This window comes from Lissotriton helveticus, chromosome 5_1 (genome assembly GCF_964261635.1).
Source record: "Lissotriton helveticus chromosome 5_1, aLisHel1.1, whole genome shotgun sequence".
NCBI classification, from domain to species: Eukaryota; Metazoa; Chordata; class Amphibia; order Caudata; family Salamandridae; genus Lissotriton; species Lissotriton helveticus.
The window spans coordinates 497,484,947-497,501,668 of NC_136065.1; the positions used below are offsets into that span (position 1 = coordinate 497,484,947).

At 51.2% G+C, this 16,722-nt stretch overlaps 1 protein-coding gene across 2 annotated transcripts in view; it reads right to left on the reverse strand.

Moving 5' to 3' along the window:
* VPS13D (vacuolar protein sorting 13 homolog D) overlaps positions 1-16,722 on the reverse strand; it is a 2,979,414-nt gene that overhangs the window by 1,809,601 nt on the left and 1,153,091 nt on the right. For both annotated transcript variants that reach the window (XM_078642819.1, XM_078642818.1), the window contains exon 37: positions 6,299-6,388. In XM_078642819.1, coding sequence (XP_078498945.1) covers positions 6,299-6,388 — 90 coding nt within the window. The remainder of the gene's footprint in view (positions 1-6,298; positions 6,389-16,722) is intronic.

Genomic DNA, 16,722 nt, shown 5'->3' on the forward strand with positions numbered 1-16,722 from the left:
AGCTCTAAATCATTCCCCAGTAGGCAATCTACAGGCAAGTTTGGTGACACTGCCACTCTCTTGTGGCCAGTGACACCTCCCCAGCTGAAATTGACCACTGCCATGGGATGATCTCTCTGTACTCCATCAATATTGGTCACCTGGTATGTGGCACCAGGTAAAAGTTGCCTTGAGGGGACTAGACTCTCAGTCACCATAGTGATGCTAGCCCCTGTATCTCTATAGGCCTCAACTTTTATACCATTGATGAGGGGCTCCTGTCTGTACTTGCCCAAAGTGTTGGGACAAGTTGTGAAGTTGGCAAACCCCATGCCAGTCTCACAGACAAGAGTATCTAAGTTTGGGGACCTGGTTAGGCCAGAGTCCCCAGGAACTCCCAAAGTAAATGCACCCAAATTCTTGGGGGCACTCCCACCACCTGGGGGATTACTACTAGTAGTAACAGGAGGTTTGGGAATGTTACTTGGGGGTATGTTCTCCTTATTGTTATTCTTTGGGCAACTGCTGTCAGTTTTCAAATGACCCACCTGTTTACAGGGATAACAATAAGGTTTCTTCTGGTTATTAGAAGGATTCTGGGACCCACCCCCCTCAGAGGATTTTTGGGGCCCTGAGGTGGTTTGATCTGGAGATTTATTCCCACCCTTCTCTTGAGGCTTGGTTGATTCCTTTTTCTGGTCACCACCTTGGTTCTTGGGCCTAATCCTGGTTCTGACCCATTTGTCTGCCCTCTTACCCAATTCTTGTGGAGAGGTCAGATCAGAGTCTACCAGGTGCTGGTGTAATAACTGGTTCTGACAATTATTTAAGACTTGCTCTCTCATAATAAGATTAAATAATCCTTTGAAGTCAGTAACCTTGCTACCCAGTAGCCAGCCTTCCAAAGCCTTAGTGGCACAATCAACAAAGTCAGACCAGTCCTGAGACTGAGTTTTCTGGGTGTCTCTGAACAGCAACCTGTACTGCTCAGTGGTTAAGCCAAACCCATCAACCAGTGCATTTTTCAGGACCTGGTAATCATTAGCATCCTCCACTCTTGTAGTGAGGAGCTTATCTCTACCTTTACCATCAAAGGAGAGCCACAGTATAGCTGCCCACTGACTCTGGGGAATGCACTGCACAGTGCAGGCCCTCTCCAAAGCAGCCATCCATTTCTGGATGTCATCCCCTTGTTTAAAGGGGGGCACTATCTTAGTCAGGTGTTTAGTATCTAAACCCTTCTCTTTTTCTCTTGGGAGATTGCTGCCACCAGTGGGAGCTAACCCACTCATCTGCTGCTCTCTAGCAAATGCAAGCTTTTCTTTGGCCAGGGCAAGTTCTTCCCTTTCAATCCTCAGTCTAGCTTGTCTCATCCTTGCTTCATGCTCTCTTCTCTGAGGGGAAGTCAATCTCCTCTGGGGAGAGTTCCTTCTCCCCTGAGAAGAGGCATTAGAGTGCAGAGATCTAATGGAGTCCCTAGAAGGAGATCTATCTCTCCTAACTCCAAGGTTAGGCCTCATTAGGGTCAGTACTGGGGGTCCCCCAGATCCTTCCCCAAGTAGGTCTAAGTTGGCCCTAGTTAGCCTTCTGACTACCTCAAGACCTTTGTCTACCTCATCCCCAGAGAGTTCCTCTTGATCCTCCTCCTCAACTGCAGTAGCAGTGTTGGGGAGGTCTGGATCCCCAGAGGTTCCCTCTAAGGCTGGCATATTCTCATGTAACTGAGAAATCTTTCTGGCATCATATGTCTCTAAGAGACCTATCAGAAAGGGAGTGGTGGGGTTAGACCCCTGCTTCAGTTTCCTGGAGACACAGATTTGTCTCATCTCCTGGAAACTGAGAGCTGCATATCTTGAAGTGACCTGTGGAGGGTCAACACTGACCAGGGGAGTCTCAGTAGATTCTCCCTGGGTAGACATGCTTTTCTAGTGAGGTGTAAGTGGTGCACTTACCTACACTATATGTTTGCCTACTGATCCCTTGCTAGAGTTGTAGTTTAGGGTGTGCTAGGCCCTAGGAGCTACAACAGCTGGTTCAGTAGAACTCAGAGTATTCTAAGCTAAGTTATATGTACCTTTAGTACTTATGTGATCTTTCACAAGATATTCTTAGGATATGTGTGGTAAAACAACAGCAAGCTCAAATCCCAACCGCTGCTCACCAATGTGAGAAGTTGGCCTGATGTGCAGTGCTCACTATTCTAGTGATCACTATATATCAGTCCAAACAACCCTTATTGATGATTGGTTGTAAGTCAACCTTATAGACCAGCTATCCTAGTAGCATGGATACGAGCAGTCTAAGTCTAAGACTCTAGAGGGCTTGTTAAGCCAGCTGTTTTACCATCACATTACCACTTGAACACCCAGTGAAAGGACACCACACAAGTGTTATGAAAATAAACAGTGTATTTATTAGAATCACAACAACCCTGTACTCTTTATGAGGACAGGGTGCTAGGCACACAACAAAACTCGTACGAAAATACTTAAGTTAGCACGGTATACACAAATGCCCGAGGGGCACGAAAAACCATATACTCTAAAACTGGAATGCGAAATTACTAGCAGGTAAGTACAGTACTAATAGGCTTTGGAATCGCTAGGACTTGACTAGGGAATCGTTAGATTACTTCTAGGAGACCTAGGGGACTCGGGTGCAGAGTGTGCACTCTCACGCGGGATGCGGGACAAAGTCTATGGAAGCTAGTAAAGGCAAAGTTAGTGTTCACGGGCGAACCCGACCTGGTAGGGAGAAAACGACAGTGGATCCTGACCCTTGGATAGTGAGGCTATGCTGGGGCACCGAAATGCCGAAGTTACCTAGCCCAGGGGCTGCAGCTGCATAGGTCTCAAAAGACGTCGGGAATCCTCGTTGCCGGACCAGGAGCCTGGAAGAAAGATGCTGGCAGGCGACCAGTGAAGATTGTTCGAGTTGATCCAAGCCTGGATCTGGAAGAAGGACGATACCTGAAAGCAGAGGGGACCAAGTTCGTGACTACTAGCCAGTAGTCAGTAGGCACCAGGAGGGCACCGGATGGTAGTCACCTCGACTAGGTGAGTGGGCGACCCTGGCTCTGCAGATCTCACGGACCAGGAGGCGTTGTCGGCGACCAGGATGGAGAGGCGAGCTGTCCCACGATGGATGAAGCTGTCGGCGTCGAAGTTACCTAGGATTTGGCAACAAGCCTTGGCTAATTCAAGCCCACGCGGTGGACTCAAAATGGCGTCTTGAGTGGACCAGGAGGGTCCGGGGTGCTCCTCTTCGGGAAGGGAGCAAGGGCCAGTCTGGAGCAACCAGACCAGCAGCAGTGATGTTGTCGGGCGTCGTTCAGAAGGCCACAAGCCAGCGGGCTAGTAGCCAAACAACGCGGTGAGCAGCAAAAAGCAGAAGGGCCCCACGCCGATCGTGGAGATGCTGGGGGGCTGCTCTTCGGTGCTGGAGCTGCTCAGGGTCGGGTCTTCTCGGACCCCAAAGCACTCACCAGGAAATTACTAGGCGGGCTTGCTGTGCAGAAGTCGTGCAGTCTTGCAGATGGCCGGTCCCTCGAGGTCTCGTCGCACCCACGGTTCTCAGCTGGGCTGTAGAGGTGAGTAGAGGTCAGAGGTGCCAGGGAAGCCGGTTCTCGTCGAGCTGGGCAGTCGGATTCCGGAGGAAGGACGTGCAGCAGACCGCAGTGTTCTTGATGGTGCCTGCGGATGCAGGGTGACTACTCCTTAGCCACAAGGGAGAATCTTGAAGAAGGAAATCTTGAAGTCCTTTCGTAGAAAGTCGTGTCTTGATTCCAAAGATTATCTAATTTGGAAGGGGGCCAGTCCCTACCTTTATCTGGGAAAAGGGGGCTGGCACGCGACTAAGTCCTGCCCTATGGGTGGGACCAGGAGGGGGGTGGTTACACCCACTTCCTTGGCGGGCTTTTCCCCAGCACAGGGTCTGGAGTGTCCCTGGAACTGGTTCAAGCCAGCCTATGCACAGTGAGCACCGGGGTGCCACGTGCAGTCACCTTCCTCTGAAGCCCTGCCTACCTACAATACACAAAATCCTGTCTGGGACGGTGCTGGCACCGCCCCTGGCAGGAAACCCTTTGTCCTTATCTCCTGCTCTGGGAGGACTCCCAGCAGCAGGAGGGCAGACTTGTGTCTCGGTGGCAGCATCCATTTTGTGGAGCTGAGGCTCTGTTTGACTTTAACCGGGGTTAGGGGTTACATACATGTCGTGTCCCTCTAGAAGGGTGGAATGCTAACCCCGTCGCCAGAATTGGCGAGGGGTTAGTATTCCAATTCGTATGACACCTTACTCGACATGTTTTGATAAAGCGATACCAGAGTTGGCATATAACCGCGAGGATTATAATGCACTTAAGAGTATATGGTATGCGATATCATGGAAACGGCTAAGGGATAGATCCCGAAAGCCGCAGACAGGCTCAGCTCATGCCAGAGCACCATCTCACACGATTCCAAGCACTCTGCCTTCAGGATTGTTAAGGCCTGCCATAGGAGTGACTGATAGGAGATCTGTGTGTCCATTTTAGGGTTAGATATAGGTATACTATATCTATAGCAAAGGGTGAGTACACCACCTTGCCCCAGCTGTCGTGCAGCCAGTTGTGTCAGTTTTGGATGGCCAGCCAGGGGTGGCATAATACATGCTGCAGCCCCTGGTAGGCCCTGGGTACACCTATGCCCTGGGTACCTAAGGTACACTGTACAGGGACTGATAAGGTGACTCAGTATCCAATTTAGATATGTACCTAAGGTACATGGAGTCCATTTTACAGAGAGAGCAGTAGGCCTGGGGCCCTGAATAGCAGGGTCCCAGGTCAACTAAGTCAGAAAACCAGCAAAACACCAGGCAAAAAGTTGGGGGCAACCATAGTCAGGGATCTACCTTCCTACACTAGGCCTTTCCTTTTTCCAGTCAAGGTTCTTATACCACTTACTTAGTATATGGTTTTACGCGCCCCTAGGGCCTAACTGTAAATTGTGCTATTTAAAGTATTCCTAAGAGTAACTTGTGATGTGCTTTTGCCTCTGACCTCATAAAGTGTTCAGAGGAGTGTGTTAGTAAATAAATACATATATATTTTATATATATCCTGTGTGGTGTCCTTTCATTTGATATTCATGGGGTTACATATGGTAAAACAGCTGGCTTTACACGCCCTCAAGAGTCTTTTAGCCTAAGACTGTTCTGTCCACGCTACCACTAGGATAGCTGGTCTATAAGGTTGACTTACAACCATCACCATAAGGGTTGTTTGGACTGGTGCAAGGTGCTCACTAGAATAGTGAACATCATATACCAGGCCATCTTCTCACACTATCAAACAGCGACACATCACTTGACTGACCCAGCTCCCTCCTTCCTGCCCATGTCTCTGGGTTGGTTCAAGATGGCGTCGTCCAGGGGTCTCCTGCCACATGGTCTCTGAAAGCCCCTTCCCCCTCGCTGCCTTCTCCCATGTGCATCCTCGTGCCTGGCCCCAGGTCACAGCTGCTGATGGATTAGCCAGTAGCTCCACTTATCTTCTCTTCTTCTTGGAGAGGAGACCTTCCCTTTTGCCAGGATAATCCCCGGCCAGGCCTTGGTTATGAGCTGACTCAGAGAAATATGACATTTCGGGATGACCCAAAAGTAGTACAAATTTGACTTTGGACTCTGCAGAATACTTCTTCTCACACAAGTTACAGTGGACTTTAGTGCGTGTCTGTAATGTGTAGGCCTTAGGAAGTGAAACTAGCCCATGGGCTCCACATCTCTATAGGAAAAAAATGGAGTGAAAAACAGTAAAACACACTGACTTTCCCTGGAATGTTTCTTCCCACTATATAAAGCCTATTTCATGTCAACACCCAATTCTGCATAAGTCCTGCCACACCATTAACTTTGTAGCTGCTCCTGAGCTGCGCGCGCCAGGAATCTCCCCTGAGCAGCCCGTACACGGGTGCACACGCATGTGCACGTGTCTAGATGTAACCAGCCCATGCATCTTACTCCAGCTGCTGAGCAGCGGCCTACTCAAGCTAGGGGGACACCAGTAACATCCACATGCAGTCTCTTTCATCATGAGTTCACTGTGGGCGAGTCCCAACTTATGAGGCTTTCCCACATTAAAAGCTCAACAAATAGGTGCTCAAAAAGCGAAAAATCAGGGCGGCTCAGAGTGTCAGAACCACCTTCTAACACATTGTTAACCAGCAAATGTCTAGGCTGGGGATGAACTTATTTCTTTGTGTTTTCAAAGACTAAATGTTATTAAATGATTTTGAAAATTAATAAGTTTGATTTTCAATAGACAATTTCAAAATAAACGTACCTGAAAGTGCTCGGTTGTAGTAATCACCAGACAGAGTTAACTTAGCAAAGCCTTCTGGGCTTGACCCAACATGCTGAACAAAATTAAGGTCTGTAAACAAAAAGGGTTAATAGATTAGAGCACATAAATTCACTGCATTAACTCTTAATAGAAATTCCATTTGTTGCTTGCAGCTGGCATCTAGTGACAAAGATATGTAATCAAAATGTGGTGATTTCTTGGTAATACAATACACATGATAGAATGAATATGCTACTTACCAGTATGCATCTGTTCTTGGCATGTAGGGCTGCTGACATTCATATCTATAGCATAAATCGCCACCTAGTGTTGGGTCCGGATGATTGCACATTGTTGTCCTGGAAGAGTCTTCGAAGTATCACGAGATAGGTGGCTCCTCCCCTGGACTACAGTGCGCATGGGCATCGACTCCATCCCCAGATTGTTTTTAGCCATTGCGGCGAAGATGGAGTGTAACAGTGTGAGCGATGGCCATGCTAAGAGTAAGTGTAAAATTCTGCAGCCGCTACAGGCGCCGGGGAGGAGGGCGGGCGATATGAATGTCAGCAGCCCTAAATGCCAAGAACAGATGCATACTGGTAAGTAGCATATTCAGTTCGAGGCATGTGGGCTGCTGAATTCATATCTATAGCATAGAATATATAGCAGTCCCTCCATTATCGGCGGCCGCCTGTGCCAGCTGCAGACGTTTGAAAAAGTGTTTTTAGAACAGCCTGCCCTACAGCTGCTTGCTGCTTGGAGTGCACATCTACACAGTAGTGTTTAGTAAATGTGTGTGGGGTAGACCATGTGGCTGCTCTACAAATGTCTTCCAAAGGGATATTACCAAGGAAAGCCATGGAGGCCCCCAACTTGCGGGTGGAGTGGGCTCTCGGGGGGATCGTTAAAGTGCGCTTAGCCTTTTGATAGCAAATTTGAATACACTTAGCGATCCACCTGGCTATACCTGCTTTGGAAATGGGGTTGCCTTTGTGTTGGGCAGAAAAGGCAACAAAGAGTTGTTTCGTCTTCCTAAAATCTTTGGTCCTATCAATGTAGTACATCAAAGCTCGTTTAACGTCAAGAGTGTGGAGCATTCTTTCAGCCACTGTCTCTGGATTTTGAAAGAACACAGGCAGTTCAATAGTCTGATTGACATGGAACTGTGAAACCACCTTAGGAAGAAATTTAGGGTTAATGCGCAGCACCACCCTGTTGGAGTGAACCTGTATGAATGGCCCTTGCACGGTGAGCGCCTGGAGCTCACTAACACGTCGCAGTGACGTAATGGCTATAAGGAAAGCCACTTTCCATGTTAAGAACTGAATCTCACATGAATGTAGAGGCTCAAAGGGTGGACCCATCAGTCTGGTGAGGACCACATTAAGGTTCCGTACAGGAGCTGGCGGGGTCCTGGAAGGAATGACTCGTTTCAGTCCTTCTAGAAAGGCTTTAATGGCAGGCACTCTGAAAACTGAGAGATGCTGCCTGTTTTGGCGATAAGCCGCTATGGCGGTTAAGTGTATCCGAATGGAAGCATATGCCAGATTGCATTTGTAAAGATGTAACAAATAACAAATTATGTTGTGAGTAGATGCATCAAGCGGGTTGATGTCGTGTTCTGCACAGTAAATGACAAACCGCTTCCATTTGGCTGCATAGCATGCTCCGGTGGTGGGCTTTCTTGCCTCCCGTATGATATCCATGCAGTCGGGAGGTAAGTTAAGGTAGCCAAATTCTAAGACCTCAGGAGCCAGATCGCCAGGTTGTGCTGTTGCGGATCTGGGTGCTGAATGTCGCCATGGCTCTGCGTCAAAAGTCTGGGTGTGAGGTGCAGCCTTTGATGCGGTACCACGGAGAGTTCTAGAAACGTTGTGTACCATGGTTGGCGTGCCCACGTTGGAGCAACCAGGATGAGTGTCATCGAGTGTTGCTTTAGCTTTCGTGCCACCAGCGGTATGAGAGGTGCTGGGGAAAAAGCGTACGCAAATCTGCCTGACCAGTTCATCCAAATCGCATTGCCCTGCGACTGTGGGTGAGGGAACCTGGCGGCAAAGCTTTGGCATTTTGCGTTTTCCCTTGTGGCAAACAGGTCTATCTCCGGATGACCCCACTGCTGGAAGTACAGGCGGAGTACTGATGGATGTATCTCCCACTCGTACATTTGGAGGCTGTACCTGCTGAGCAGATCCGCCATCTGATTGTCCTTGCCCGGGAGGTGCTCCGCCATGAGGAAGATGTTCCTCTGAATGGCCCACTTCCACATGCTCTGAGCCAGATGAGACAACTGTGGAGAGTGTGTACCTCCCTGCTTTTGAATATAGTACATGGCTGTCATGTTGTCCGTCCGGATCAACACGACTTTGTTGCACAGATGTACCTTGAATGCCTTCATTGCCATGAAGATTGCCATCAGTTCTAGGTAGTTGATGTGCATCTTCTGTTGCTGCGTTGACCATAGTCCCTGCACTGTGTAGTGGAGTACATGAGCTCCCCATCCTTGGAGAGATGCGTCCGTCGTCGGGATAATCTGTGGCACAGGCTCCTGGAACGGTCGGCCCTTGCAAAGGTTGTGTGGATTCCACCAATGCAGAGAGATGTATGCCCGACCGGTCACCAACACTAGGTCTTTCAACTGTCCATGAGCCTGAGTCCACTGGCGCGCTAAGCACTCTTGAAGCGGACGCATATGTAGTCTGGCGTGCGGGACTATGAAAATGCAGGAGGCCATCATGCCTATCAACTGCATGAACACTCGTGCAGGAAGCGAGTGTTGTGGCCTGAACTTCTGGATCAGCGACTGAATGCTGTCAATCCTCACAGAATTTGGCTGAGCTGTGGCTGCCAGAGTATTTATAGTCGCGCCCAGGTACTGCTGCACATGGGCTGGCTGAAGGTGCGACTTTGGATAATTTAGTGAGAATCCCAGATTGTGAAGAAGGTGAATGGTGTGGGACATGGCGGCGGCGCACTGCTGGGCTGACTTTGCTTGGACAAGCCAGTCGTCCAGATAAGGGAAGACATGAACGTTTTGTCTCCTGAGGTGCGCAGCCACTGTCGCCAGGCATTTCGTGAACACCCTGGGCGCCGTGGTCACGCCGAAAGGGAGGACCTTGAATTGATAATGCTGATTCTGAATGGTGAATCTGAGGTATTTTCTGTGTGATGGATGTAGTGGAATGTGAAAATATGCATCCTTGAGATCTAATGTTGCGAGGAAATCTCCCTGAGTGAGCAACGGAAGAACCTGCTGCAGCGTGAGCATGTGAAAGTGTTCTGAGAGAATGTACTGGTTGAGGGGCCTGAGATCCAGTATGGGTCTGAGGGATCCGTCCTTTTTCGGGATTAGGAAGTACAGGGAGTACACTCCTGATCATATGTCCTCCACCGGCACGAGCTCTATTGCCACTTTTTGCAGCATGACGAGCACCTCTTGCTGCAATAAGTGCAAATGCTCTGTTGACATAGGACGGTGCCTTGGTGGGATGTTGAGTGGAGTGGACGTTAACTCCAGACAATAACCGTACTGGATACGTTTTCTGACCCACCTGTCTGTGGTGATGGATTTCCAGACTGGCAGGAACTGCTGGAGTCTCCCCCCGACAGGTGTTGTATGGTCGGGGGGCAGTGACAAGGCGTCACTGTTTGTTGGTGGCGGAGGTTCAGGAGTTGTTGTTTCCACGACCTCTGCCCTTGGTGCTGTTGCCACGATAGCCGCCTCTATTCTGCTTGTTGTAAGAGGTCTAAGAGGTCTACGCCCCACTCTTAGTGTACTGTGTTTGCTGGGACATCTGGCCTCTGGAAACACCTCTATTGCCTGAGCGACGAAAAGTACTGCCCCTGAACTGTTGGGACTGGAGAGCCCCCATGGACTTTGCAGTCTCGGTGTCTTTCTTTATTTTTTCCAGGGTGGTATCCACCTCAGGTCCAAATAAGTGATCAGGGTTTACAGGCTGATTGAGTATGGTGGTTTGTATTTCCGGTTTGAACCCGGAGATTCTGAGCCAGGCCTGCTGCCGCAGCATCACACTTGTCTGCGTCCAGTGCACATTTAATAGAAGCATTCGAGATGAGCTTCCCTTCCTGAATGAGCATCTCCGCTGCCTCTTTATACTCATCGGGCAAGTGCTGTAACAGGGTCTCAAGTGTATCATAGTGTGCCCTGTCATATCTGGCCAGGAGTGCCTGAGTGTTTGAAATACGCCAGATATTGGCCGCTTGAGCCGCCACCCTCTTCCCTGATGCTTCTAGCACTTTGGATTCCTTGTCAGGGGGAGGACCATCACCGGTGGTTTGAGAATTTGCCCTCTTCCGGGCATTAGAAACGACCAAAGAGTCCAACGGCAACTGGCCCTTGATGTAGTTAGGGTCGCCAGGTGCCGGCTTATACTTTTTCTCAATCCTGGGATTTATAACCCTGGCACGTGTGTGTTCCTTAAAAATGTCTGCAGCATGTTTTAGAACCCCCTTTAGCATTGGCAGAGTCTTGACAGTCTTTTCAGAGGTGGAAAAGGTATCAAACAGGAAGTCCACCTCAACAGGGTCAGCATGCAGCCGGACATCATGATTTTTAGCCGTCCTCACAATGAGAGCATTGAATGCCGCAGAATCCTCAGTAGGGGAGGTTTTGACATTATACACTTGAGTGTCCTGGGCAGTGTGCGGATCATCAGGGTCCCCTGCATCTGCCCATGAGTCCTGGTGATCCTCAGGATCAGTGTTGGCAGGGAAGTTGTACTCCTCATCATCTCCCTCCCCAGCCTCCACATCTGAATAAGTGGGTGAGGGTGGAGCAATGGTCCTAGGCCGTAAATCAATGGGCTCCACCAGAACTGGGGAATCTGTAGAAGGCTTTTTGCGTTTCAAGGGAATTATGTAGGACTCCATAGGCTGTGCCGGCGTGATCTTTCTCTTGTAGAGTGAAAGTTTACCGGTGTCGGCGTCGATAAAGTGTTCCGACTGCTCCTCCAGTAGGGGTTGTCGATGCTTCAAGCTCACCACTGGCTGTGGAGGCTTCGACCCCGTGGACACCTTCGTGGGCGCGTTGTCGACCGTCCTGGGTGCGAACGCCTTCGGGCCACTTTCGGCGGCAGCGTGAACTGGATCGGCGCCGAAGATTTTGGCGTTTTGGCAGCGGGCTTCGGGGTGGTAGTATCCTTCGGATCGACCGCGGAAGCCTTGTTCCTGATGCGTTGCAATGAGTACGACACCTGCTTTGTGAAGGAGGCGGACAGTTTCGTCGACCCGACAGGCGTTCTCGGGCTACCCGCATGTGCGGACTCGAGCGCCGAACTGTTGGCCTTCTCCGTTCCAGGTGCAGGAACTGCCGCTTTTGGATCGCCGTGTCCTCCGTCCGTGACGACGGCCTTCGGTGCCGACGGTTTTGGGTCGGCGGCCTTGACAATTGGTCTTGGTGCCCTAGTCTTCGGCTCGACGCCCTTGAGCGGTTTGGGCTCGACGCCCTTGAGCGACTTCGGTTCGACGCCCTTGAGCGACTTAACCGGATCAACAACCTTCTTCGGCTTCGGCTGCCCCGACATAGCGGAAGACGAGGAGGCGACCGGAGCGACAGACGTCTTCTGTGTCGACGGCGTCTCTATCACTTTCGGTTTCGTCGAGACCGAAGCTTTCACTTTCGGTTTCGATTTGACCAATGGCGGCTCCGCAGAAGTGTCCATAGTCGGGCCCGTAGGCGAGACCGTGGATCCAGGTGTAAGGTCTTGGGTAAGGCCATGTGGCGATCCCTCGACCTGAGCCTTAGTGATTGGTCGATCGGGGCATAGCTCTTCACCTGAGCTATCTTCCGTGGCCCCATAGGCCTCATTGTCGTCTCCTACCTCGTCGACGACTTCTTCTGCATCGATCACTTCGACGTCTGCGTCGTAGTTGTAGTCGATCTCCTCTGCCGGAGTAGAAAGCTCTCGAACTTCTTGCTCGTCCGCTTCTTCCCCCTCGAAAATGTCCACCGGTGCCGGGGCCGTCTGCCGGGCCTCCTGGCGCGCCACGCGCCGAAGTCGAATCGTCTTCTTCGAGCGAAAACGGGAACAAGCCATACAGTTGGCTTCATCGTGATCAGGCGACAGGCACTTGTTGCACACCGGGTGGACGTCGATGTGGGGATACTTCGATCCGCACACGGGACATTTCTTGAACGGGCTCCGTTCCATGATGTGTCGTCGAAAGTCTGGTTGCGTCGACTGGGCCTCGAGCACCGAAGAGCCACGCGACTCCTCTGGAAGTCCAACTCGGGAACTGAGTCGGAACAGAGCTGGGCACCGAACGCAAGACAATACCGACGCTAAGGGAAAGGCCTTCGGGCCTAAATGAAAGTTTCTATCGATTCCGATCTTGAGTGATCAAACATGCATCCGAACCCAATGGCGGAAAAAAACAATCTGGGGATGGAGTCGATGCCCATGCGCACTGTAGTCCAGGGGAGAAGCCACCTATCTCGTGATACTTCGAAGACACTTCCAGGACAACAATGTGCAATCATCCGGACCCAACACTAGGCGGCGATCTATGCTATAGATATGAATTCAGCAGCCCACATGCCTCGAACATTGGGTTTCTGGTTGACAAAGGTATGCACCCTGTCAAAGCAGGAACCACAATCCTAGTCAGAGTAAGTCACAAATACACCCTAAAGCACAAGTTACTTACCTTCGGTAACAATATATCTGTAAGAAACAGTAGTTGGTATTAGATTCCTTACATTAGATTCCTTATTTTAGAATATCCCCAGGCGTCAGACTGGATCCGAAAACTTTTGCGTAGCAGTACCCTTGCGCGTCGGTAGGCGTCGTCTGCGGCTCCGCGTCCGTCGACGGTGCCGGGATGACGTTGCCGGAGTACTTAGACGCCGCCCTCGCGCCCTGACGTCAGTTCTTATACACAGCTTTTCCGCACCAGAAACACTGAGTCATTTTTTTTTTTTTTTTTTTTTTTTTTTTTTAAATGTGTTTTTATTGCAGAATTAGAAACAAGACCACATCAGAGGCCAGTCATTACACATGCTGCAACACAGCCTGAAAGACAACAGAGGCACCATACACAGCCATTTAGCCCACATCCCGGAGGTTGGGCGGCGCTGCAGAACCCTCCTTCCCAGGAAGATAGCTCTGTGTACCCCTGTCCCAGGATTCGACCAGCATCACATTTTAGTATCTGCTTTTATCCCCCTAAAACACCCCCCCCCATGTATCAACAAGCGCACTCCAAATGCCCCAGGAAGGACCGCCAGTAGCTCAAACCCAGTCCGACATAGTTCAAGCCATACCTCTCCAGAGTCCCATTCCCAGGTCCCCCCAGTGTAACAGCCAGAACGCCTACCTACTACCTCAGGAACCCCCCGTTACCCTGATCTGATCCACACACTATCTGCCGAGAGTGATCCAGGCCGCTATGTCGAGTAACCTCCCTCCGGATCCCCTTCCCTCCCCCCCCCCCCACCTCCCCCAACTACCACTGCTGCTGCTGCTGCCAATGCGGGTCGTCCAAAACCGTACCATCTCAGGGGCTCGCCACATATCAGGAGTCGTTCGTAATCGCTAAGAGTGCATGGAATCCACCGGGACTATCACTCCTCCTCATCCTCTCCCACCATGTAATCACGCAACGCTTGCACCACCAATTCCCAGGCTCTCGCCATGTCCAGACAGCTCTCCTTGCCAAGTCTAGTAGCTTGCCTCATTCTAATAATGCTTTCACTGCCCGCCCACTTCAACAGCTCATTCATCCATCTCCTCACTGAAGGGCCTTCTCTAGATTTCCAGTGCCAGGTTATCTCCCTCTGCGCCAACATAAGTCCCAAATCAATGAATGTACTCGTGATTTTCGTTTTCTTAGTATGCGGGAACCAGAGCAGGAGACAAGCCGCCATATCAAAGTCCACCTCCCTATCCGTCACCACATTCAAGAGTGCCCCCACTTCCGGCCAATATGTCCCTAGTTTCGGACACCCCCAAAGCAGGTGATCCAAGTCAACCTCGGGAGCCAAGCACCTCGGGCACACTGCGTCAAGCACCTGGAAGTACCGCTGTAACCTCTCCGGGGTCAGGTACGCCCTGTGTAAGATAAAAAAATGTACCTGTTGAAACCGTGCGTTCCTCGTGCCCTTCCACGTCCGTCTCAGGATCTGACTCCAGACCGTGTCCGGGATGGGCTTGCCTATGCTATCTTCCCATCGCGATTTCAAAGCCAGCAGCGGTGACAACCCCTCGTACAACATTCTCATGTGGATGCACGTCACTGCCTTCACAGTGCCCGCGGCCATTACCACATATTGACACGCCATGGTCACCTCCGGTTCAGCGAGCCCCACCCCCCAATGCTTTTGCAGCGCCGCCACCACTGCCGCGTGTAATAGAAAGGTACCGTCCGGCAACCCAAACTGCTCCTGGAGCACCTGATAGGGAACTAATACTCCATCAACGTACAGATCCCCCACCATCAGTAGTCCCAACTCTTCCCATTCCAGAAGCCTAGACCAGTCACCCCCGTGCGGCAGCGCTGTTAACATCCCCAGAGGTATCTCCGGTGCATACGGCCGAACTTTCTTCGCTCTTTTCACGCTCCTCTGCCAGCAAAGCCTAAGCGTCCTTTTTTCCACCGTAAGCCCCTTCAGATCCAGTTTCTGTTGCATAACTATATAAGAAAGGACGCACTTTGGAATACCAGCTCCGCGGTCACTCTCAGGACCCCTGAATACCCGGGCAACATTCTGTGTTAGGATCTGCAGTTGTGCTGCTAAGTAATACAGTTCAAAATCGGGGACTGCCATCCCCCCTTCAGTCTTAGGCCTAATCAGAGTGTCCAGTGCAACCCTCCGCCGGCCCTGGCCCCAAAGGAAGCCAGTCACCAGCGTCTTCAGTTCTTTAAAAACCCGCTGCGGAATCCACACCGGCAGTGTCCGAAAATAATAAAGCAGCCGCGGAAGCGCCACCATCTTTAGCAGCGCTACTCGGCCCAGTACCGACAGGGGGAGCGAGGCCCAGAATGTCATGCTGCCCCTCAGTGCACGTATGCATCGCCCTACATTCCCCTCTAGTAGGTCCGCCGCCTCGTGGTAAATGCGCACCCCAAGGTAGGTGAAGCCAAAGGGTTCCCACACCACCTCCCTCGTCAATAGGGGACAGGGTGTACCCGCCCGCAGCGGGAATATACAGGTCTTAGTCCAATTCACCTTAAGGCCTGACAGCCGACCGAATCCATCCAGCATATCCACCGCTCTCTCTAAGGACCGTTCAGCATCCGCCAAGTACAGAAGCAAATCATCAGCATACAGCGATATATAATGCGATTCCGGCCCTTGCGCGATCCCTTCATACATGGCGCCTGTCCTCGCCTGCGCCGCAAGCGGCTCCATCGCCAATGCGAACAGCAGGGGTGACAACGAGCAGCCCTGTCTCGTCCCTCTGCAAACAGGGTAGGTCGGAGATATCAGCGGGCCCAGGCGCACCCTCGCCCTAGCCGATTTGTAAAGCACCCTCGTCCAACTCCGGAAACCCTCCCCAACTCCGAACTTCAGTAGTACCTCGTCCAAATACCTCCATTCAAGGCTATCGAAAGCTTTCTCGATATCTACTGCCAATACCACGGAATCAAGAGCTGAAGACCCGGCACTATCCAAAATTCGGACCAGCCTTCGAATATTCATGGAGGTATTCCTAGTCGGGATAAACCCCGCCTGGTCCCTATGCACCAGTGTTGTCATGTGCGGCAGTAACCTGGAGGCCAATATGCGACTCAGGATCTTATAGTCCACCGTCAGCATTGATAACGGCCTGTAGGACGTGACACTCAACGCATCCCTGCCTGGCTTCAACAGTGGCACCACAAGTGCCTCCCTCATTGACTCAGGCAGGCAACCACGCTGCCTGGCCTCCGAATACACCACCACTAGTTTCGGCGCTAGTGTGTCAACAAATTTGGCATAAAATTCAATCGGCAAACCATCTACCCCTGGGGTTTTATTTCGAGCCATCTGCGCGATAGCCACTCTCACCTCCGCCAGTGTTATCGGACTCCCCAGTTCTTTGGCAACCTCACTATCCAGCACTGGCAGTGTGAGTGAGGCCAAGTGGTCACCTATCTCGTCCCTCCCCACCTCCAGGTGGCATTCATACAATCCCGTGTAGTACGACTGAAAACGCGCCAGCACAGCTGATTGTGAGTAGACCACCTCCCCTCTCTCTGTTCTGATACTCAAGATCGGGCACCCTCTAGGTTCTGGATCTGCAAGTTTGGCTAGGAGCGCACCCACTTTATCACGTTCCTCATGCACCTTAACGCTGTATAACTTATAGTCATAGCACCGCAGCCGTTCAGTCTCAGTCGCCACCACCTCCCTCGCTTCCGCCAGTCTCTCCTGTAGGTCCGGCCGGTCAGGCCTCTGTCGCTCCAGGCCTCGCAACTCCACTTCC